Source organism: Triturus cristatus, chromosome 6 (genome assembly GCF_964204655.1).
Source record: "Triturus cristatus chromosome 6, aTriCri1.1, whole genome shotgun sequence".
Classification (NCBI taxonomy): Eukaryota; Metazoa; Chordata; class Amphibia; order Caudata; family Salamandridae; genus Triturus; species Triturus cristatus.
The window spans coordinates 1,402,852,649-1,402,873,004 of NC_140589.1; the positions used below are offsets into that span (position 1 = coordinate 1,402,852,649).

Here is a 20,356-nt window from a genome sequence, read left to right on the forward strand (position 1 = left end):
ATCGCCTTGGGAGCCTCTGGACTACGAAGGGGTTTGACCAGTGGGACACGATTGGTATCAGCAAAGTGGGAGACCTGTGGCATAAGGGCGCGGTTAAGACTTTCGCGGCTCTTCAGGCCGAATATGAGCTTACGGACAGGGAGTTCTTCCGCTATGCCCAGGTTCGACACGCCCTGCTCTCGGTCTTTGGAGAGGGGACCAAGATCCCGGTTTCCTCGCCCCTCGAGGACCGCATACTTGACGGATATGTCCCTGACAGTACTATTTCTTTAATTTATAAGAAACTGATTAATCATCGGGCTGACCTCTTGGTGCGCCTTCGGGAGGCTTGGACGGGGGATGGGGTGGAATTGGACGACGAGGACTGGCAGTCTGCACTGTCGTCCCCCAAGGAGGTCGCCATTCCAGCCCGTCTCCGGTTGGTACAGCTTAAGATTCTTCACCGGGTGTATGTGACGGGTCCTCGCTTGGTCTCGATGGGGTATTCCGACGATGGGCTCTGTAAGCGGGGTTGTGGGCTCAGCGCCACCTTTCTCCATATCCTGTGGGAGTGCCGCGAGGTGGCGGACTACTGGCGCCGGGTACATACGGTTATGGGACAGGTCACTGGGGTTGTGCTACTGCCGGAGGTGCGTCGCTGTGTCCTGAATGTGTGGGAGCCCAATGATTATAGCGCGGCTCAGACTCGGTGGGCGGCCCTGGGGAACATGATTGCCAAGAGAGATATAGCGCAGCTTTGGGGTGCCCAGCGGCCGCCCACCGTGTCAGTATGGAAGGAGAATATGGACTGGTGTATGTTCAGGGAGAAGACTGTGTATGTTGCCCGTGGTAAGCCGGGGGCATGGGGCAGAATCTGGGGGCAATGGAATGCATATCGCGGGGGTATCTGTACGCCCCCCCTGGTGGACACCGATATCGCCATGTCCCCCTGACCCTTGACGGTTCCGGGCATCTTTTGGAATGACTACATATGGACGTTCATTTCCCTTGGCCCCCCCCCCCGTCCCCAGCCTCCCGGTACTCCTTCCTTTCGCGTGCTGCTTAATGGTCTGAACTGGAGTTCCCCGGAGGAAGCCTGACCTGCACTGTTTGTCTTTATGCCTCGCCTTTTGTTTTTCTTTTAGTTTTTTTTGTGTTTGTTGGATTTAAGTCTCCTGTTCCTTTAGAACTATCCGGAGTCACTACGGGGCCGAACCCCGGGAACCGACTGCAGCTTTGATAAATGTATATTTCATTCTGTCCTTAGCGGCCGGCCCTGGTGGTTGTAGGCCCGTGCTTGTAATCGAATTATTGCTCAATAAAAACCTTTTAAAAAAAAAAAAAAAAAAAACTGCACGTGCCTGATATAAGGCCTTATGATATCTTTGAATAGCTGCCCGATAGATAACTTTAGTAGTCAAACTGAAGTCTCTTCTCCATGTCCGCTCTAGTCTCTTACAACCCTTACGCATATCGGCGACTTCATTCTTAAACCATGGACGTGTTTTGGTTTTGCGATTGACTGACCGTTTCATAGGGATTAAGCTGTCCAGTTAATGCTCTATCCACTCAGAAAATACCCTGTGTGCCTCGTTAGAGTCCTGTGGCAAATTAGGGCGAGTAGCCAAGAGGCAAGCATCCAGGTGATCCCAGTTCAATTTATACCACGGCCGTTTCAGAGAGGTCGACTGACACCGAAATGACACCGTGTAGGGACATTGAGACCAAAACATGATCCATCCATCCTATCCTAATCGGTGCATGCATTGTGATTTGAGGTATGTTAGTAAAAACTGGGTCTAATAGGTGCCTAATAGGGCCTGAGACCACCTGCACCAGTTGGCAAGCTGCAAGGTCGGCCACAAAATTTGCCACATCAGTGTCCTCCAAATTGTCTAAATGGAGGTTCAAATGCCCCAGAATTGTGAAGTTGGCGGTATTAACTGCTAATATACTGACCATGTCTACAAGAGGTTCCCTGAAACCTAGGGAAGGCCCTGGGGGCCGATATACTAGGAGCCCAGACATGGTGTAATTGGTCTCAAAGTAACCTTAAAGTGGGCGCTCTCACAACCGGTAACCCTCTGTTTAGCAAAAGAGCATGGGTAACATGATTTAAAAATAATCGCTATACCCCCACCTCTAGTTGCTCTATTGAGCGAAAGAATGCTATAGCCCGCCGGGAGTGCAAGGCCAGGTTCAGCAGTCATGGCATCAGAAAGCCACATCTCAGTAAGAAAGACAACATCTGGGGAGGCCTCCCCTAGCAGGTCAAAGACGTCAGCATGATGTTTAGCTAATGAGCGACAATTGAGGCTCAATATGCTAGTGAGCTTACTGGATCTGAGAAGGTGGTGGCAGGAGGGAGGAGTAAGTGTAGCTTGAAAAACCACATTGTTGACAACTAAAAGGGCTCTCAATAGTGAGCTCCCCAACCTGCCCACAATCACTCCCCAAATTCCTAAATTTCCACAGATCCTCCCATGTATAGGTTACCTTGTCCCTCTCAAAACCGGCAGCGTGTCTGGCGTCTGGCGTGGATGGGCTTCGAAGGCACGCCGCCGGCGCGCCCGCTGCGCGGCGGTGCCATAGGTCTATCTTTATGCTGTGGGAGAGCACTGCCCAGAGAAAGATTAGTCTGCCCCTTCCAAAATGGCCCCCACTGTTTGTGCCACCGGAAGCGAGGGAAACGGGGAATGGAATCGCCACGAACTCCCTCCACACAATCGACACAAGTTGCGATGGACCGGGGAGGAGAGCGACTTAAAGTGAGTAAATTGTAAAAGTGCCCATAACACTGCACATTTAGTTAAAAGCATACAACAAACACAAGAGAAACAGAGCAAAGATACCACATGTAGCATCACACGCAATGCTACTGACACTGACCGAGTCAATATCAAGTGTCAGCTTTCCCACTACATCATCAAGAAAACCACAGCTCTCTGTAACTAATTACCTTTCAATAGTATGACACGCCAGTAGGTTTGTGCTAAGAACAGAACCAACTGTTCTTTGGAAGATCATCTCAGAATTCCATAGGAATCCGCCCATATACAGCCGTCTCGACATTTTCTGAAACCCACTGATACCAGCAGAAAAAGCTTTCCACAAATGAGATGTCCCAACAGCATTAGGATACTGTCAACAAAAGGAAGGACATTAGCAAATGCAATCAATTATTCAACGAGTATGGTCCCAGTCCACAGTTTCATGGCTAGCACTCTTACTCTTCGTTATCAGAACTCAGACAAAACACTCTCAGGGAAATGTAGCGTTCATTTAACAAGAGGAAAGTGCACTAAAGTTCTTTTCAGATATTTTCCAGCCAAGTGGAAATCAGTCTCCAATTCTACACACCAAATTAGGCAATCTTGCCTCAGAAATCTTTCTTCTAAAATATTCAATGTTAATGAATTCAGTAACGATTCTCATGATGCAGAACTAATATTAAAGTACCTGTTCTATAGTCTGGTAACTTTCACATACAGGTAAATAGCACTAAGCAGAATAATAACTGATAAAAGAAGGGGAACGAGAAAAGGGCCTACATGAAAATACTTCCATGAGCAATCTGTTCTACTTAAGAATCTAGGTATTTATCCAATGCTTACAAAATATGCTCTTCACGAACTATTCCATTTTTCTCACTTAGAAGTTCATTTAGGCAAAAACCAAATGTCAAAGAACGAAAATCCAAGTCTTTTAATTTCATTATTTAAACAAGGCAGTGCATACTTGTCATTTACGGAACACCAAGAAGCTCTGCCTGCAATAATTACATTTCAATATCAACAAAGTAATTAAGGGGCAAATCTGACCTACGATTGTTTAGTCAACTCAAAACGAAATAATGGAAATTAGCAGCGTTTAACAGTAAGACACCATTGAGACGTGGAATCTGTGGGTGGCTTGTTGGGCCTGGGGGGTTACTGTTGACTCAAAGTTTAGACAGGAAGCCTTTAAGGAAGAAGAGCAGACACTTAATACAATAAATGAAAGGTTCTCTGAAGCAATACATAACTTATGTCAAATGGATCAGCACATAGAACCGTAACAGCAGTAGTGAAGCCACTGTATGAATAATTTCACAAACTTTCCACTTGATAGCCAGAGGAAAGGCACCAAAGACCCAAAGCATGACAGGGGGACACAGAGCACAGCACCTATAACTAATGCCAAATGCAATGGAGAACCACAAATACCTTAGGACTGATCACAAAAACTGAAAATTATCATCATGTTCCTCAAGGGTGCTTCACATATACTGCGCTTTTTCCTACAGAAGTGGATCCCTCTAGGTATCGGGAATCTGATCTCAGACCGGAGATATATTTGGAGGAACCCCTAAAGTCTGACTATGCGGAAAAGTTAAGTGACAACTCATCTTAGAGCTCAAAAATCACTTTTGATAGAGGAAGTAAATAGTATCCATCAACAAGGCAGAAATATCTTTAGGATGTGGACCTCGGCCAGGAGGTCAAAACATCAGAGGGCCAGGAAAACTGGCCAATAGACAATCACTCCAGGTCATCATGGTGGTTTTCATCATAAGGAGTGGTGAAGCTATATTTAGGCATGTGTAAGAGAAACTCTAGAAAAATAGGCATGCAACTGCTTCCCAGCAGAAGAATGCTCAAGAAACTCAGTGGAGTTTTAAGGTTAGCCTGAACCTAGAAATCGGCCACAAGAAGCAGACATTTGTGACAAAATTCACAAAAGAATAAGAAGGTTACTTGAAAGATCCTGGAATTCTGTCATGAGAAACAGCTAGATCTGGCAGACCTTTCACAAAAATACTGAAAATAACAGAGGGCACCAAATACAAATTTGTCGAAACCGTCAAAACTTTGGGCAATGCCCAGCCATCTATGAGAAAAGTTTTCTCGAATAAGGTTTTCAAGGAACTGGATACAGCTATGCATGCCTATTCTTTAATTTCTTCTGACTTGAGGCAAAACGACTTGACTGAGATTCTCCAGAGGAACCACCAGCAGAAGCGCAAGAGCCTAATGGTATTGCATAACCACAGATCCTTAGGCCCTTCAAATGCATGTTTAGGGGTACAGGATATCGTTTTATCGAATATCAATTGAAACAGTACAACCAATAGCGATTTTTTACTACAAGGAGGAACAGACCTTGGGCAAGGACAAAGTGAGTTATATGGAAGCCAGCAGGGCAATTCTGTACTCCTCCCTGCAGATTTCTGAGCAACTTTGTTTTCTGCAAAAAACAATGGAAAGGTGCTTAAGAACAAAGGCACGATTTGGACTCAGCTCAAAGGCAATTCCAGGTACTTGGGTGTTGCATTAAGGGCTGAGAAAAAGGTCCAAAAGTATATTTGTTCCAGGTCAAAGATATGTAACTTTCCAACAGACCTCTATAGCTTAAGAGGAGCAAACACATACGCATTAGGAAAACAAGGCCAGGAAAACACCCAGTGAGTAGGGACTGGGCAACAAGATGGCTTTTAGATATTATTAGAATACCAGAACACCAAGGTGAAGGAATATGCTACTTACCAGTATGCATCTGTTCTTGGCATGTAGAGCTGCAGATCTACACACTTTTGCACAGATCGCCATCTGGTGTTGGGCCCGGATGTTTGCAGTTTGTTTTTCCTCTTGAAAAGTCTTTGGACATCACAAGGTCGGTGACTCCTCCCTTGGTTCGTATTGCGCATGGGCTTCGGCTCCATCCTCAGATTGTTTTTCGCCAACAGGGAAAGATGGAGCGTAGTAATAACAGTGAAGAAACCCATGTGTGTTGTATCTAAATAAGATAGACTGGAAAAGATACAGGTAGCCAGGGAGGCGGGTGGGCGTGTGTAGACTGTAGCTCTACATGCCAAGAACAGATGCATACTGGTAAGTAGCATATTCCGTTCGAGGCATATGAGCTGCAGATTACACACTTTTGCATAGACTATATAGCAGTTTCCAACCTTAGCGGCGACCACCGGTATCTGTTGCAGTGGTTTGAAATAGTGTTTTTAGTACAGCCTGGCCCACACTAGCTTGTTGCTTGGTTTGCACATCTACACAGTAATGTTTAGTGAAAGTGTGCGGTGTTGACCATGTAGCTGCCTTGCAGATATCATCTAATGGGATGTTCCCTAGAAAAGCCATAGAAGCCCCTATCTTTCTTGTAGAGTGGGCTTTAGGGGGAACAGATAGCGTGCGTTTTGCTTTGTGGTAGCAAATCTGTATGCATTTTACAATCCACCTAGCTATCCCTGATTTAGAGATGGGGTTGCCTTTATGAGGTGGAGAGAAGGAGACAAACAGTTGCTTTGTCTTCCTGAAAGGTTGTGTTCTCTGGATATAGTAAAGCAAGGCCCTTTTAACATCCAGTGTGTGTAGAGCCCTTTCTGCAACCCTTTGAGGTTGCGAGAAAAAAAACGGTAATTCTACCAATTGGTTTAGATGAAAGGGTGAGATGACTTAGGGTAGGAATTTTGGGTTGGTACGTAGGACAACCTTGTTCGGGTGCATTTGGAGAAAAGGTTCTTGTATAGTAAGTACTTGTATTTCACTGACCCTTCTAAGGGAGGTGATGGCTACAAGGAAAGCTGTTTTCCATGTGAGGAATTGCAGGTCGCATTTATGCAAGGGTTCAAAAGGCGGTCCCATTAGCCTTGTGAGCACTATATTTAAGTTCCACACAGGTGAGGGTGGCACTCTGGGGGGAATTATTCGTTTTAGGCCTTCCATGAAGGCTTTAATGGCAGGCACTCTGAAAAGTGATAGGTGCTGTCTGTTTTGTAGGTAAGAGGCAATTGCTGCGAGGTGTAGCCGAATGGATGTATATGCTAGGTTACATCTTTGTAGGTGTAGTAAGTAGCATATGATGTGCTGTATGGATGCGTCTAGAGGGTCGATTGTGTTGTTATGGCAATAAACAACAAGTCTTTTCCACTTGGCAGCGTAGCAGGCTCTAGTGGTAGGACGTCTAGCTTCTCTGATAACGTTCATACAGTCGGGGGGAAGATTAAGGTATCCGAATTCTAGGATCTCAGGAGCCAGATCGCAAGGTTGAGCTGAGCTGGGTCCGGGTGTCTGATCTCTCCATGGTTCTGGGTTAGGAGGCATGGTAAGAGGTGTAATTTTTGGTGTGGCCCTACTGAGAGTTCCAGCAGCGTGGTGTACCACGGTTGTCTGGCCCATGTTGGAGCTACTAGAATGAGTGTGAGGGAGTGCTGTTGTAGCTTTCGCACCACTAATGGAATTAGTGGGAGAGGTGGAAAGGCGTATGCAAATTTGCCTGACCAGTTCATCCATATGGCATTGCCTTTGGACAATGGGTGTGGGTATCTGGCGGCGAAGCTTGGGCATTTTTTGTTTTCGTGGGTGGCGAATAGGTCTATCTGTGGATGCCCCCACATGTGAAAGAACGGGTGAAGAACCTGCGGGTGAAGTTCCCACTCGTGGATCTGCTGCGTCTGTCTGCTGAGCAGATCTGCCATGGTGTTCTGGACTCCTGGGACATGCTGAGCTAGGAGAAAGATTTTGTGTGGGATTGCCCATCTCCATATGCTCTGTGCTAGTTGAGAGAGCTATGGAGAGTGTGTGCCGCCTTGTTTTTGGATTTAGTACATGGCGGTCATGTTGTCTGTGCGGATAAGGACTGCCTTGCCTAAAATCTGTGTGTGAAAGGATTTTAGGGCTAGAAAGATTGCCAGTAACTCCAGATGATTGATGTGGAGTAACTTTTGTTGCGGCGTCCATGTGTCCTGCACTGTGAGGTGTAGTAGATGAGCTCCCCAGCCGGAGAGCGATGAGTCTGTTGTCAGGATTATTTGTGGAACCGGGTCCAGGAACGGTCGACCTCTGGAAAGATTTGTGGTGTTCCACCACTGCAGAGAGCGATGGGTGCGACTGTCTACCAACACCAGATCTGTCAGTTGCCCCTGGTTTCATTGGCGCGCTAAGCACTCTTGGAGTGGACGCATCTGGAGTCTTGAATGAGGCAGTATGAAAATGCAAGAGGCCATCATCCCTATCAGTTGCATAAACACTCTTGCTGGGAGGGAGTGTTGAAGTATGAATTTTTGACGCAAAGCCTGAATGCTTGCCATCCTGGCCGGATTGGGGTAGGCAATGGCTTTTGAGGTGTCTATGGTGGCACCGAGGTATTGCTTTATGTGGGATGGTGTTCGCTGGGACTTTTGGTGGTTCACTGTGAAGCCTAGTTGGTGAAGTAGTTGGATTGTAGTGGCGGTGTGGTGTACACATTGGTTGTAGGACGCGGCTTTTATCAGCCAGTCGTCCAGATATGGGAAGACGTGAATGTGCTGTCTTCTGAGATGTGCCGCCACTACCGCTAGGCACTTGGTGAATACCCATGGTGCTGTTGTGACCCTGAATGGGAGCACCTTGAACTGGTAGTGTTGCCCGTCCACTACGAATCTGAGGTACTTTCTGTGGGCATGGTGTACCGGAATGTGAAAGTACACGTCTTTCAAGTCCAGTGTGGTGAGAAAGTCATTCTGGGAGAGGAGCGGAAGTACCTGCTGAAGTGTTACCATGTGAAAATGTATGTATGTGTTTAAAGGCCGGAGATCTAAGATAGGTCGTAGAGTCTTGTCTCTTTTTGGTATCAGAAAATATAGGGAGTAGACCCCTACATTTTGCTGATCGTGGGGGACCTGTTCTATTGCGTGTTTTTGTAGGAGGGAGATTACCTCCTGTTTTAGTAACGTGGAATGTTCCTGTGACATTGGACGTTGCCTGGGTGGAATGTTGGGGGGGGGGGGGGGGGGGGGGTAGATGCGAGTTCTAGGCAGTACCATGAACGAATAATTTGGGTCACCCACTTGTCTGATGTGATGGACTCCCAGACGTGAAGGAAATTTTGTAGTCTGCCCCCGACCGGAGTAGGATGGTCTGGGGGGAGCGGGGGAAAGTCATTGGGTAGGCGGTGTGGCAGAGCGGGCGGTATTTGTTTTGCCTCTGCCTTTATTGTTATTGCCTCTATAGCCGCCTCTTTGATAACCTTTTGTGAAGGTGGACTGAGGAGGGGATTTGTAGGACGTGGACGCGCTATCTGAGGAGTATCCTCTGCCGGTGCCCCGAAAGGAAGAGCGGGAAAGGAGCGTCTAGGAGGGTGTGACTGTAGGGCTCCCATAGATTTCGCCGTATCTGTGTCTTTCTTCATCTTCTCGAGGGCCTCATCTATCTTTGGACCGAATAAATGTTCTTGATCGAATGGATGGTTTAATATGGAGGCTTGTACCTCAGGTTTAAAGCCTGAAACTCTCAGCCAAGCGTGTCGACGGAGTAGGACACTGGTGTTAATAGCCCTGGAGGCTGTGTCTGCTGCGTCTAAGGCACAGCGTATAGAGGTATTAGTTATGGTCTTACCCTCTTGAATTAATTCATTGGCCCTATTTTTATATTTTTTTGGGAGATGGTGCATGATGGTTTCTAGTTCATCATAATGCGCTCTGTCGTATCTGGCCAATAGCGCTTGAGTGTTGGCGATACGTCATATATTGGCTGCCTGTAACGCAGTGCCTTTTCCTGACGCGTCCAGGAGCTTTGATTCCTTGTCAGGCGGTGGTGCTTCGCCTGACGCCTGGGAATTTGATCTCTTTCTTGCAGTGGATACCACTAGGGAATCCAGTGGCGCTGGCCCTTTGATGTAGGCAGGATCTGTGGGGGCAGCTTTATACTTTCTCTATGCGTGGGTATAGGACCCTAGCCCTGACTGAGTCTTTAAAAACCTCTGGCGCATGTTTTATTACCCATTTGAGCATAGGTAGTATAGCAGTAGACCTATGTGCAGTATCAAAGGTGTCTAGGAGGAAATCTTCCTCTCCTGGGTCAGTGTGTAGCTCTACCCCGTGATAATGTGCCGCCCTCTGAAGTAGGTGGTAAAAACCTAGTGAGTCTTCTGGTGGAGATGGCCTGGATGGGTAGAGGTCATCTTGTGGGACATCTGGAATGTCTGGATTATTATAATCATCCCAGGGTTCTGGGGATCCTGTAGGGGTGGGGTTTTGTGGCACATCTGCTGGGTTGTAGTATGGGTCCCCCTGATCATCATGGTCTGGAGACGGGGTCGGAGAGCGATGAGGCAGGGGTGGAGAAGGTGGAGGGGGCGGAGGTGGAGAGGGTGGGGAAGGCACTCTGAAAGGGGAGGTAGCACAGTCCTTCCTCTTTGGAGGTGGAGCTGGTTTGTCCAAATGTCATTTTTTAGGAGACAGTGCCAAATGTCCAGTTTTTGGATCCTTGGTAAGTGTCTTTTGGAAAGGATCCGGTGTAAAAAGTTCTTGCGACACTGGTTGTTCGGTCGGCGCCGACGTTTTCAGGGCCGATTGTTTTTAAGGCTTGTCTGTGCCGTGCTTTTTTGGAACCTCCACTTTTTTGTTCGGTACCGAGACAGGCTTCGGCACGGGAGTGTCGGTGCCGAGGGCCTTATGATGTTTAGTCGGCACCGAGAGGCTGGGTTTGGACACCGAGGGCTTTGGTGCGGAGCTCGGTGTCGAGGTAGAGGCCGATCTCTTCTTCGGTGCCGAAGGGTGTTTTTCGGCACCGCTGGCAGGCTGGCTCGAGTCCGAGCCGCCGGAAGGCTTAGTTGGCTTCTTCACCGGGCCCGAAGGTGGGGTGTTCGATGCAGTGTCTTTGGTCTTGCCTAGGCCCGGAGGCGAAGGCATGACCGAAGCCTTTTTGGGTGTCGGCGCGGGTGTGGGAGGGGGTATTTTACTCACGACCCTCCGCGCCGGGGTGATGTCCTCCACATCCGAGTCGTCGGCTTCGGAGGCACTGACAAGGTCCTCTTCGGTGTGCTGCTGTCCCGGAGCTTCGACGTCGTCCCCGAAGATGTCGACTGGAACGGAAGTCGAGGAGTGCGCCATTTTTCGTCTGGCCCTTCGTTCTCGAATAGTCTTTTTGGATCTAAAAGACTTGCAGGCGGGACAGTCTCGAGCCTCGTGTTCAACTGAGAGGCAGAGGTTGCACACCTCATGAAGATCGGTGTGGGGGAATTTGGACCCACATCAAGGGCACTTCTTGAATGGAGTTCTTTCCATCAGCCGGGACCGGAGCCTGGATAGGCCCGAAGGCAGCCGTCGATGACTGGAATCGAAGGTGTGTCGAAGAAGAAGGTGATTGAGGAGATCAGTATCTAAACAATACCGCGGAGAGCGAGGATTCCGCTTCGATCGTCGAACTGGAATGTTCGAACCGGAGTGCGAAGTATTACATCCGAGCCCGATGGCGGAAAAAAACTGAGGATGGAGCCGAAGCCCATGCGCAATACGAACCAAGGGAGGAGTCACCGACCTCGTGACTTCCAAAGACTTTCCAAGAGGAAAAACAAACTGCAAACATCCGGGCCCAACACCAGATGGCGATCTATGCAAAAGTGTGTAATCTGCAGCTCATATGCCTCGAACATAATGTTTTTTGCTAAAGGTATACAAGACCTTTTTTTATACTTGATCTAGACTTGACAATCTTTGTTATAGAGATCGAGACAGTATCATGTTAGTCAAAATAAACACCTACTTGTTCCTGAGGCCCTGTAACCAAAGCACTACACTAAAAAGAGGAAAAACTGCCAGAATGCAGTCAAATTGCCTTCTCTGGAAATACTAGAGGGGGGGAGAAGCCCAAGGGATTAATAAAGTAAATGAAAGAACCCGAAAGATCTTCTCAGTACCAGAATCACTGTGGTACTGAGCAGAAGAAACTAGGCAGATACTATATACGTGCACGCCTCATCAGCCCCCACATTAATGAAGTACCATGGATGAAGAGAGGAACTTCTCTAAAATTATGCAAATGTGTGCTAGACTAGAAAAAGGGACAAAAGCAACAAGGTTATTTAGTTCCCTTCATTAACAGTAGACTACAATGACTATGCTGAAGAGATTTGTGCAGAAGCGATTTCCATCAACGCAAACCTTGGACTCGGTGTATGGCTTGTCTACAGTATCAGAGTGATCGATCTAAAGCACGGTAATCATAAGGGAGTCATTTCCTTTTCTCTCCCAAAAAAAGAAGTGTCAGCCACCAACAAACAGGCGGGAAGTCCTTTCAGTAGGGCAAACTATATTAAAATGGATTCATAAAGGGATTCTAAATGCTCAGCCACATTAATTTACAGACTGTACAAGATGGACAATATTTCGCATTTGGCACAGGGTCAAGACTGATTTGCATATGGCCAGGTCTAAACTGGGGTGGCATGGTGAGCAAAAGAATGATGGATTTAACCCAAATCTCTTGACTGGGGGTGAATGTTTTGATTTGTTCTGCATTCCGTCCATCAATTTTGTGTGTTTTGCTTTCTCGCCCTAAGTGCGCCAGGTATGCCCAGACGTGGGTCCTGGGCTCACTGTGCCACTGGAATCAAGCTATCCTGGCTGAAGAGGGGTGAAACCCCGAAACCGGTCCTAGGATGCTTGTTTCCGGTCCAGGGAGGACCTGCCTTGGCAGTTCGGGCTGGACTGTTCCCATGAGGCACAGGGTCAAGACTGATTTGCATATGGCCAGGTCTAAACTGGGGTGGCATGGTGAGCAAAAGAATTTTGGATTTAACCCAGATCTCTTGTCTGGGGGGTGAATGTTTTGATTTGTTCTGCATTCCGTCCATCATTGTTCTTTTTGCATTAGCCACCGACAAACAGGCGGGAAGTCCTTTCAGTAGGGCAAACTATATTAAAATGGATTCATAAAGGGATTCTAAATGCTCAGCCATATTAATTTACAGACTGTACAAGATGGACAATATATTTCACATTTGAGAAAGGCTAACCACTGGATACCTGTAAAGGGTAAGGTGTGTTTCTTTAATCTGTTACTTTGGTACTCAAGTTTCTCCTTTGATTAGTACCCAATTACCCGGCACATAAGACAACTGATTGGTATCTGCACAGCCATCGCCTTAAGATCTCTACATCCTAGCTGGCCTTTCTGCTAATTCCCTTGTCCTTTCATATGATGATTTTCTTGATCGCCTGGACAAAAGTTTGGTCCTGGTGTGAGCTCTACAAATATATTAATCTAATACTGACCTGTGCAGTTTCTGATTGGTCTTCAGACTCATCTGTTGTTTTTTCAGGTCCAATTGAAGCAAATGCCTCAAACTGGCTGAAATCTGCAAAATTTGGTTGTTCCGGTATTTGCTGAGGTGAGGTACTAGTGTGGGTTAACAAGCCTTCCCCTTCTGATCGAAGCACATTGGGCATTGATGTCTGTGTAGAAATATACAGAACAGTAAATTATTACTAAAAAGAGTACAAAGCCACACCTGGGTCTTTAATTTAAAGTGTACATACAGCACTTTTTAAAATGAAAATCAGTATGCAAATAGGCACTTGTGAAATAAGGCACTGACCATGAAATCTAATACGAGTGCAAACAATATGAATATATTCCTTTTACAAATACAGCAAATAATCTTGTATTAAGCACAGATTTAGAAAATTCCTGGACAGCACTACTGCTTGAAACACAGTTGACTTCATCATCATCAACCTTCATCATCCTCATAGAGGACCATCTTCCACAGTCATCCTCCGACGTCTCCTCTATCCATTCATCTTCCTCACCCATTCTTCCACTCCCCTATCCATCCTTCTATCATCCTCATTCATCAAATCACCCTCCACACCTATCGATCTATCCTATCCATATCCTCCTCCTCCTCCTCATCATCATCATCCTCCATCTGCCATCATCAGTCATTCTCTCTCTTTTCTTATAAACCGATTAACCCTGAAAGGGAATATGACTGGTTAAACACACAGTACAAGGTTTTATTCTAAATAAAAATACCAAAACGTGGTATGTCAAAACAGAAAACAGTCATGAGCTCCAGTTTGCTTGCACACAGCAAGGACGACTTCTCACAAGCCAAAAACCTTTTCTATATCTGGATGTCTTAAAAGACCCCCTTGGAGACTCAGGATAATTCTATAAACTACTGCGACTCAATCAATATTTTCTCCTTCCTATTGCAACTCTGGGGTGGTGGTTGTTAGAGTTTAAGTTAGAAGTTTGTTTAACCAGTATTCTGTTGCTGCCAAGAGAAATGTTTTACGCTGGATATTGTATCATAGCTCTAAGTACTAGTTGCAGCCTTTGATCTAGCTTCAGATAAAAGACAACAATGCATGAACCCTGACTTTAGTCACAATAGTACAAACTTTTTTTATTAAGTAATATCCTTCAATAAAAACTTCATACCACTAAGTACACCCATATTAACCTTACAGATATGCTGTCTTTAACTCTGGAAGAAAAATATATCATGTTAATATACCGTGCTGTCTTAGCGGAGAAGGTTCTTCTGTTACCATCCATAAAATTAAAGGCATTTCAATGCACTTTTTGAGACTGGAAGAGCAAGCACTCCCATCATGCTCTCCTTCTATAATCGCGCCTGTTGTTCCAAGAGATAATAATTTAGGAGGGTCTGTGTGGAAACATTTATCTGTTTCGGCGAAGCTAAAATGATATATTTGGCTTCACTGCTCAACTCTTGTAAGCGCCTTCAAAACTAAAATATATAAGAATAAAGAACAACAAGTTCTAAAGCAAACTAAGCTTACGTTATAATCCACAGAAGGACCACTAATTAAATAAACAGAATTGAAGACATCCTAAACCCAAACGTTGGATAAACTAATAATATTTTGTAGCAATTAACTAGCCAGTCACACACAGCTCCATGTCATATATGGCCAGGAGCACAAGCCCTATACAGGTTTTTGCAAGTGAGAGGTTGTATGGGGTTGAGATGCTGAATAGACCGTAAACTAACACTTAACTCATACATTGGAGATCAAAAATCATAAATTAAAAACTGTGCAGAAAAGTATATTGTATAGCCATAATTTAATGGGGACTACCAAGTTCTGAAAAATGTTGGGAAATCTGTTCAATTCTACCTGCTGCTTATTTTGAGTATCTCTGGAGCAATTCCCAGAAGTACTGGAGTGACAGTGTTTCTGGAACGGGGATCTGTGATACCCAGATCAGAAATGATCACTGCTGACTCAAGAGCATGCAGGGTATCTTCAGCTGGAAGCTTACAAAACCTTCATGGTGTCTTGAAGAACAAGTTACTTACCTTTGGAAATGCCATATCTGGTAGAGACTATCTAGCTGCAGATTCCTTACCTTAAAAATATCCCCAGGCGTCAGACTGAAACTATACGTATTTTGTGAGCGGAGCCCCTGCGCCGGTAGGTGGTGTCGTTTGGGTCTGGAAGTGACGCGTAGTGCCTATATAGCCCCCACCACAGCACGGTGACATCAGTTTCTTTTTGTGACTTTCCACGGCAAAAGCGCAGAGCCCCGAAAAACACTGGCCACTGATGTGTCAAACTAGGTCCTTTTACTCTGAATCCATTCGCAGAGCGGGAGGATGGGTGGGTCGGTAAGGAATCTGCGGCTAGATATTGTCTCTACCAGGTAAGGCGTTACTGAAGGTAAGTAACTTGTTCATCTGATAGAGATTTCTAGCCGCAGATTTCTTACCTAGCTACCCAAGCAATACCTCCCGGGAGGTGGGGGCGGGGATACGGATTAATATAAAATGTCCTGTAGGACTGAAAGTGCCCGTCATGACAGACCCGACTGTCCAGGCAGTAGTGCTTTGTAAACGTGTGCAGGGAAGCCCACGTTGCTGCCTGACAGATATCCAGGATGGGTACTTCACGACCTAATGAACAAGTTACTTACCTTTGGTAACAATGTATCTGGTAGAGACATAGTCTAGCCGCAGATTCCTAACTTGTGAATTCTCACCAGGTGTCAGACTGGATCCACAAAGCTTTTCTCAGCAGTACCTCTACGTGCAAGGGGGTAGAGCCGCATGGTTTTATACGATGCAGACTCCGGATATGTGACGCGTTTTAAGTTGGGGGATTAAGTCCCCTTAAATCCTGAGGGTCCCGGGGGCCAACTAGCCCACCAGGAACCTCCAGTAAGCGCCACAGGACTGCGTTGCAGAGAGGTGGTCCGAGGCCACGCCTCTTTTTACACCTCTCTGCAACAGAGTCACAAGATAGCTGCAAACACTTGCTGGTTTGGAGTGTTCGCAGCCAATTAGAATGAAGCTCTTGGTCGGGAGGGTTCGCGAACCTACCTGGGCCACAGATATCGAAACTTTTTCTTTTTCTAATTTCTCAGCAACTACTGAACGGATTTACACAATTTAAAAAAAAGTCACTTTCTGAACCAAGATCTACCTTTTTGCCAAATTTGGTGCAATTCCGTTCAGCAGTTTGGGCTGTAGCTTTGTTTAAAATTTCCTATGGAAAATAACATGGGGAAAACGCGTTTTGAAACCCCCCCTTTTTTCTCGGCCCCCACTTGAAGAATCACCCGGAAACTTTCAAGACAGGAGCTGACCGGAGCGGGTCACTAGTTTTGAAAATTTCGGAAAGATTCGGCAACCGGCGCCAAAGTTATTGGGAAAACCAAAAATGCTTTGCCTATGGAAACTAGGTCTTAACTATAACTACCTACTGGCAATCGCCAGTAGGTAAGTAGGTAGGTAGGTAGATATATATATATATATATATCTCGAAGCAACTGGGCGTCTGACGAAGGCATTAGCCGAAATGCATTATGCCTGTTGTGTTTGGTGAATTAAGGGCTGCCAAGAAATCCCCCGCTGTGTCCTCTGGTCTTTCTACACGGAGGGACTTGTTTGCATATTTTCACGCGTTGGCCAGTTACGCGTGTACAGAGGACCCACCGTATAAGTGGCCTGTGACAAATATTGGCAACGAGTGTGAAAGAATCCAAGGTATTGGAAGTTGCAGGCCCACCCTGGGGACAAGCCAGGCATGTGACCGCTGCTGCTAGCAGTTCGTGACGTGGGATTACTTAATCTGCACGCCACGGCCTGGTTTTGGATCTTGCACCTGTGGTTGAGGCGTTGGGGACTCGAGGCTGCCCGTAACACCGTAATTGCGGGATTCACTCAGCTGACATTTGCCCTCTCCCCCCCTTGCTGGGCTCACAGGCACTCACAGTAGTACAATACGGCTCTGTCATCCATACTCACCGGGACAATGCCTGCTGGGAATTGGAGTTCAGTGAACAACTGACGGCAGCTGAGGGCAATAAATAACGGAGCCAGCTCCACTCCAACTAATAGGAGTGCCGCAGAACACCAAGGGAGGAAGAGAGTGAAACCAGAAGCAACTGGGCGTCTGACGAAGGCATTAGCCGAAATGCTTTATGCCTGTTGTGTTTGGTGAATTAAAGGCTGCCAAGAAATTCCCGCTGTGTCCTCTGGTCTTTCTACACAGAGGGATATATATATATATATATATAGAAAACGATAGTATCCCTGCACCTCCACAGCAATGGCGAACAGAGACGCGGACCCAGCGAAAGTAGGTTAGATGGAGTTTATTTGTTCTTCAACCTCGAACCTGACGCGTTTCGGGCTACGAAAGCCCTTGCTCACAAGTCAGTTTGAAGCATACTCATCATTGTTTTTAAATGCTTCACCGTGATTAGAGTGCTGACATCACATGATGTATAAACATAGAAGACACACTGCAAAACGTAACTAGTTGTTAATAGTCTGTTTTCTAACATGGACTGCTTAAATGCGTAAATGCAACTTATGGAGTCACTACATTATATAATACAATTATACAATACTAATAATAAATAGTTATAAAATCCTATAAATAATATTAATAAATAGAGTCTTTATAAAATGTCTATATAAAAAACCTATAGTAACAATTGTATATATTGTGATTTAAAACCAAAAAGATTTGTTAAAATAATGCAACAATTTCAATTGGTTAGAACTAAGTTACCACAATACAAAATATCATCATGACTCCATGTTATCATATAACTGCTTCAATGCTGCATCTTTTGTTGCCCATCTAATTTATCTGTTCACAGACCAATCGTAGCAGTGTCATTTATACGGATTATAAATACTGATAAACTGATCCAGAGTGGATCGTCATAAAGTGCTAGTGCAAAAATAGAAATGTGCCAAATACATAGTCAATAAAAATGCGTAAGCAACTCTAAAGAAAACAACAAGGTAAAAGACAGTTAAAAACCCACATTTAACAAAGTTAAAAACCGGGCTAAAATCTGACTAAAACCAGTTGATATTTTCAATGATATAAACAAAGTGGAAAAAACCAAACAATCCTGTTTAGCTATCTTGAAAGAAATGTGCACTTATTTGATATGGAAGATGAATATCGACATTATATAGATTTCAATGACTCACAAGAAATAAATAAATAAATAGTGGACTAAACAACTACCTGTATGTCTCAAAACAGTAATCAAGCCACCCGTAGGTATCGTGAGACCCAGTGTTAGTTACAGAAAATGGTACATTTCATCTGTATTGTTTAATCCATTGGGGGCCTTACTGTCAAATTCTATGATCATTTTAGATTCTAGTTGTCTTAGTCTCTTCTCTCTGTTACCTCCCCGTCGTAATTTGGGTACACTTGCCACTACAAAGTATTTTAGACAGTTTAAATCATTATTGTGCACCAACTTGAAATGCCTAGCCACTGGGTAAGATGAATCGTTGTTAACTATGGCACGTAGGTGTTGTAAAATTCTGACGTGCACCTGCAGCTTCGTGCTTCCCACATATCTGAGACCACAGGTGCACGTCAGAACATACACTGCAAATTCTGTCTTGCAGTTGAATCTACCCAAAATTTTAGTAGTATGGGGACTAAAGGGAGTAGAGTATGAGTCGGTATTCACTCCAAATCTGCATGCTCTACATGAAGAACACTTAACGAACCCTTGCTTGGGTTGTAACCAGTGCTTTGCAACCGCAAGCTCTGGAAATGGTTTCGCAATCTGAGTTTTCATGGAAGGGCCCTTCCTATGAGTGATCGTAGGTTGCGAAGATAACATGGGGGCTAAGACCCCGTCAGTCAGAACGATTTGCCAATTTCGTTTGACAATTGACCTGATCTGTCTTTCCTGTCTATTGAATGTTGTAATCAATCTTGGAGCGTTATTACCGGTATCAGTGGCCTTCAGTTGGTCTTTAGGGAATAGAAGTGTCGTTCTCGGTATTATTGCTACTTTACCAACTGCTTCAGTGAGGATTTTATCATTGTATCCTCTCCTGCGAAATCTGCTCAGTGCTTCCTGTTTGCATAATTCATAATCTTCAGGAGTACTACAGATGCGTTTAAGGCGTGTAAGCTCCCCTAGGGGAATGCTTTTGATGGTGTGATGCGGATGTGCGCTGCTGGCATGCAAAGTGGTGTTCCCTGCTGTTGTTTTCCTATATAGGGTGGTGGCCAGCTGGTTATTTTTGACATAAATTTTTACATCTAAGAAGTCAATTTGCGTCTTACTCAAATGCGATGTGAACTTTAGATTATAGTTGTTACAGTTAATTTTGTCAATAAAATCCTTAGCACTTTTTTCATCCCCTTTCCAAATAATAAAAACATCATCAATATACCGCCACCACTGAATCACATGGGTGCGGTATTCATCATGGAATAAGCATTTGAGGACCTGCTCTTCCCACCAACCTACATGCAAACATGCATAGCTGGGGGAAAAGCAGGCCCCCATAGCTACGCCTCTCTTCTGTATAAACACTTCATTGCCGAATAAAAAGAAGTTGTTAAACAAACACCATGTAGCAAGGTCTACCAGCATTTTGTTGTGATTATACATTTCTAACGGTCTTTTTCCCAAAAAATGTGCTAATGCATTTAGGCCTATTTCATGCTCAATACTGGTATAGAGCGACTCTATATCCAATGAAATGAGCAATAGATCTTCTGACCATTGGATACCAGTCAGCTTATTCAGTAGATCCCCAGTGTCTCTAATGTATGTCGGAAGTTCTTTTACTAGGTCTTGAAGGAAGAAATCCACATACTGCGTAATGTGTTCTCCCAAACTCCCAATCGCTGCAATGATTGGTCTTCCTGGCACTGGTTTAGTTAGTTTATGAACTTTGGGAATAAAGTATAATCTCGGCAGAATTGGGTGTTCCACAAACAGAAAATCAAATTCAGCTGCAGAGATGCATCCATCTCTTTTCCATTGAAGCAATTTACTTTTTAACCCATTCCTTGCTGTGTTGTATGTTTTCATATCAACCTTTCCATAGCATGTGTCATCATCTAGATGTCTTTGCGCTTCTATTTTGTAGTCCTTCTGTGGCCAGAGCACAACGTTGCCTCCTTTGTCCGATTTTGTAACCAGTATCTCATGATTAGATTCCAATTTTTTCACCAAATCACAGTACTTAATTTCTTGGTAACTCTTATGTCGTTTTTTATGTTTAGTACGGTAGTGTAATTTTTTAATGTCCTCCACTACCACTTCGTGAAAGATGTCAATGGCGTCTTTCGGCATCATTGGTATAAATC

At 45.1% G+C, this 20,356-nt stretch overlaps 1 protein-coding gene across 20 annotated transcripts in view; it reads right to left on the minus strand.

Annotated features, from left to right (window-relative positions):
- REPS1 (RALBP1 associated Eps domain containing 1) overlaps nucleotides 1-20,356 on the minus strand; it is an 894,243-nt gene that overhangs the window by 148,106 nt on the left and 725,781 nt on the right. For 14 of the 20 annotated variants that reach the window (XM_085612456.1, XM_085612457.1, XM_085612451.1 and 11 more), the window contains one exon: nucleotides 13,004-13,183. The exons of the other annotated variants lie outside the window; for them this stretch is intronic. In XM_085612456.1, coding sequence (XP_085468582.1) covers nucleotides 13,004-13,183 — 180 coding nt within the window. The remainder of the gene's footprint in view (nucleotides 1-13,003; nucleotides 13,184-20,356) is intronic. 20 annotated transcript variants of the gene reach the window in all.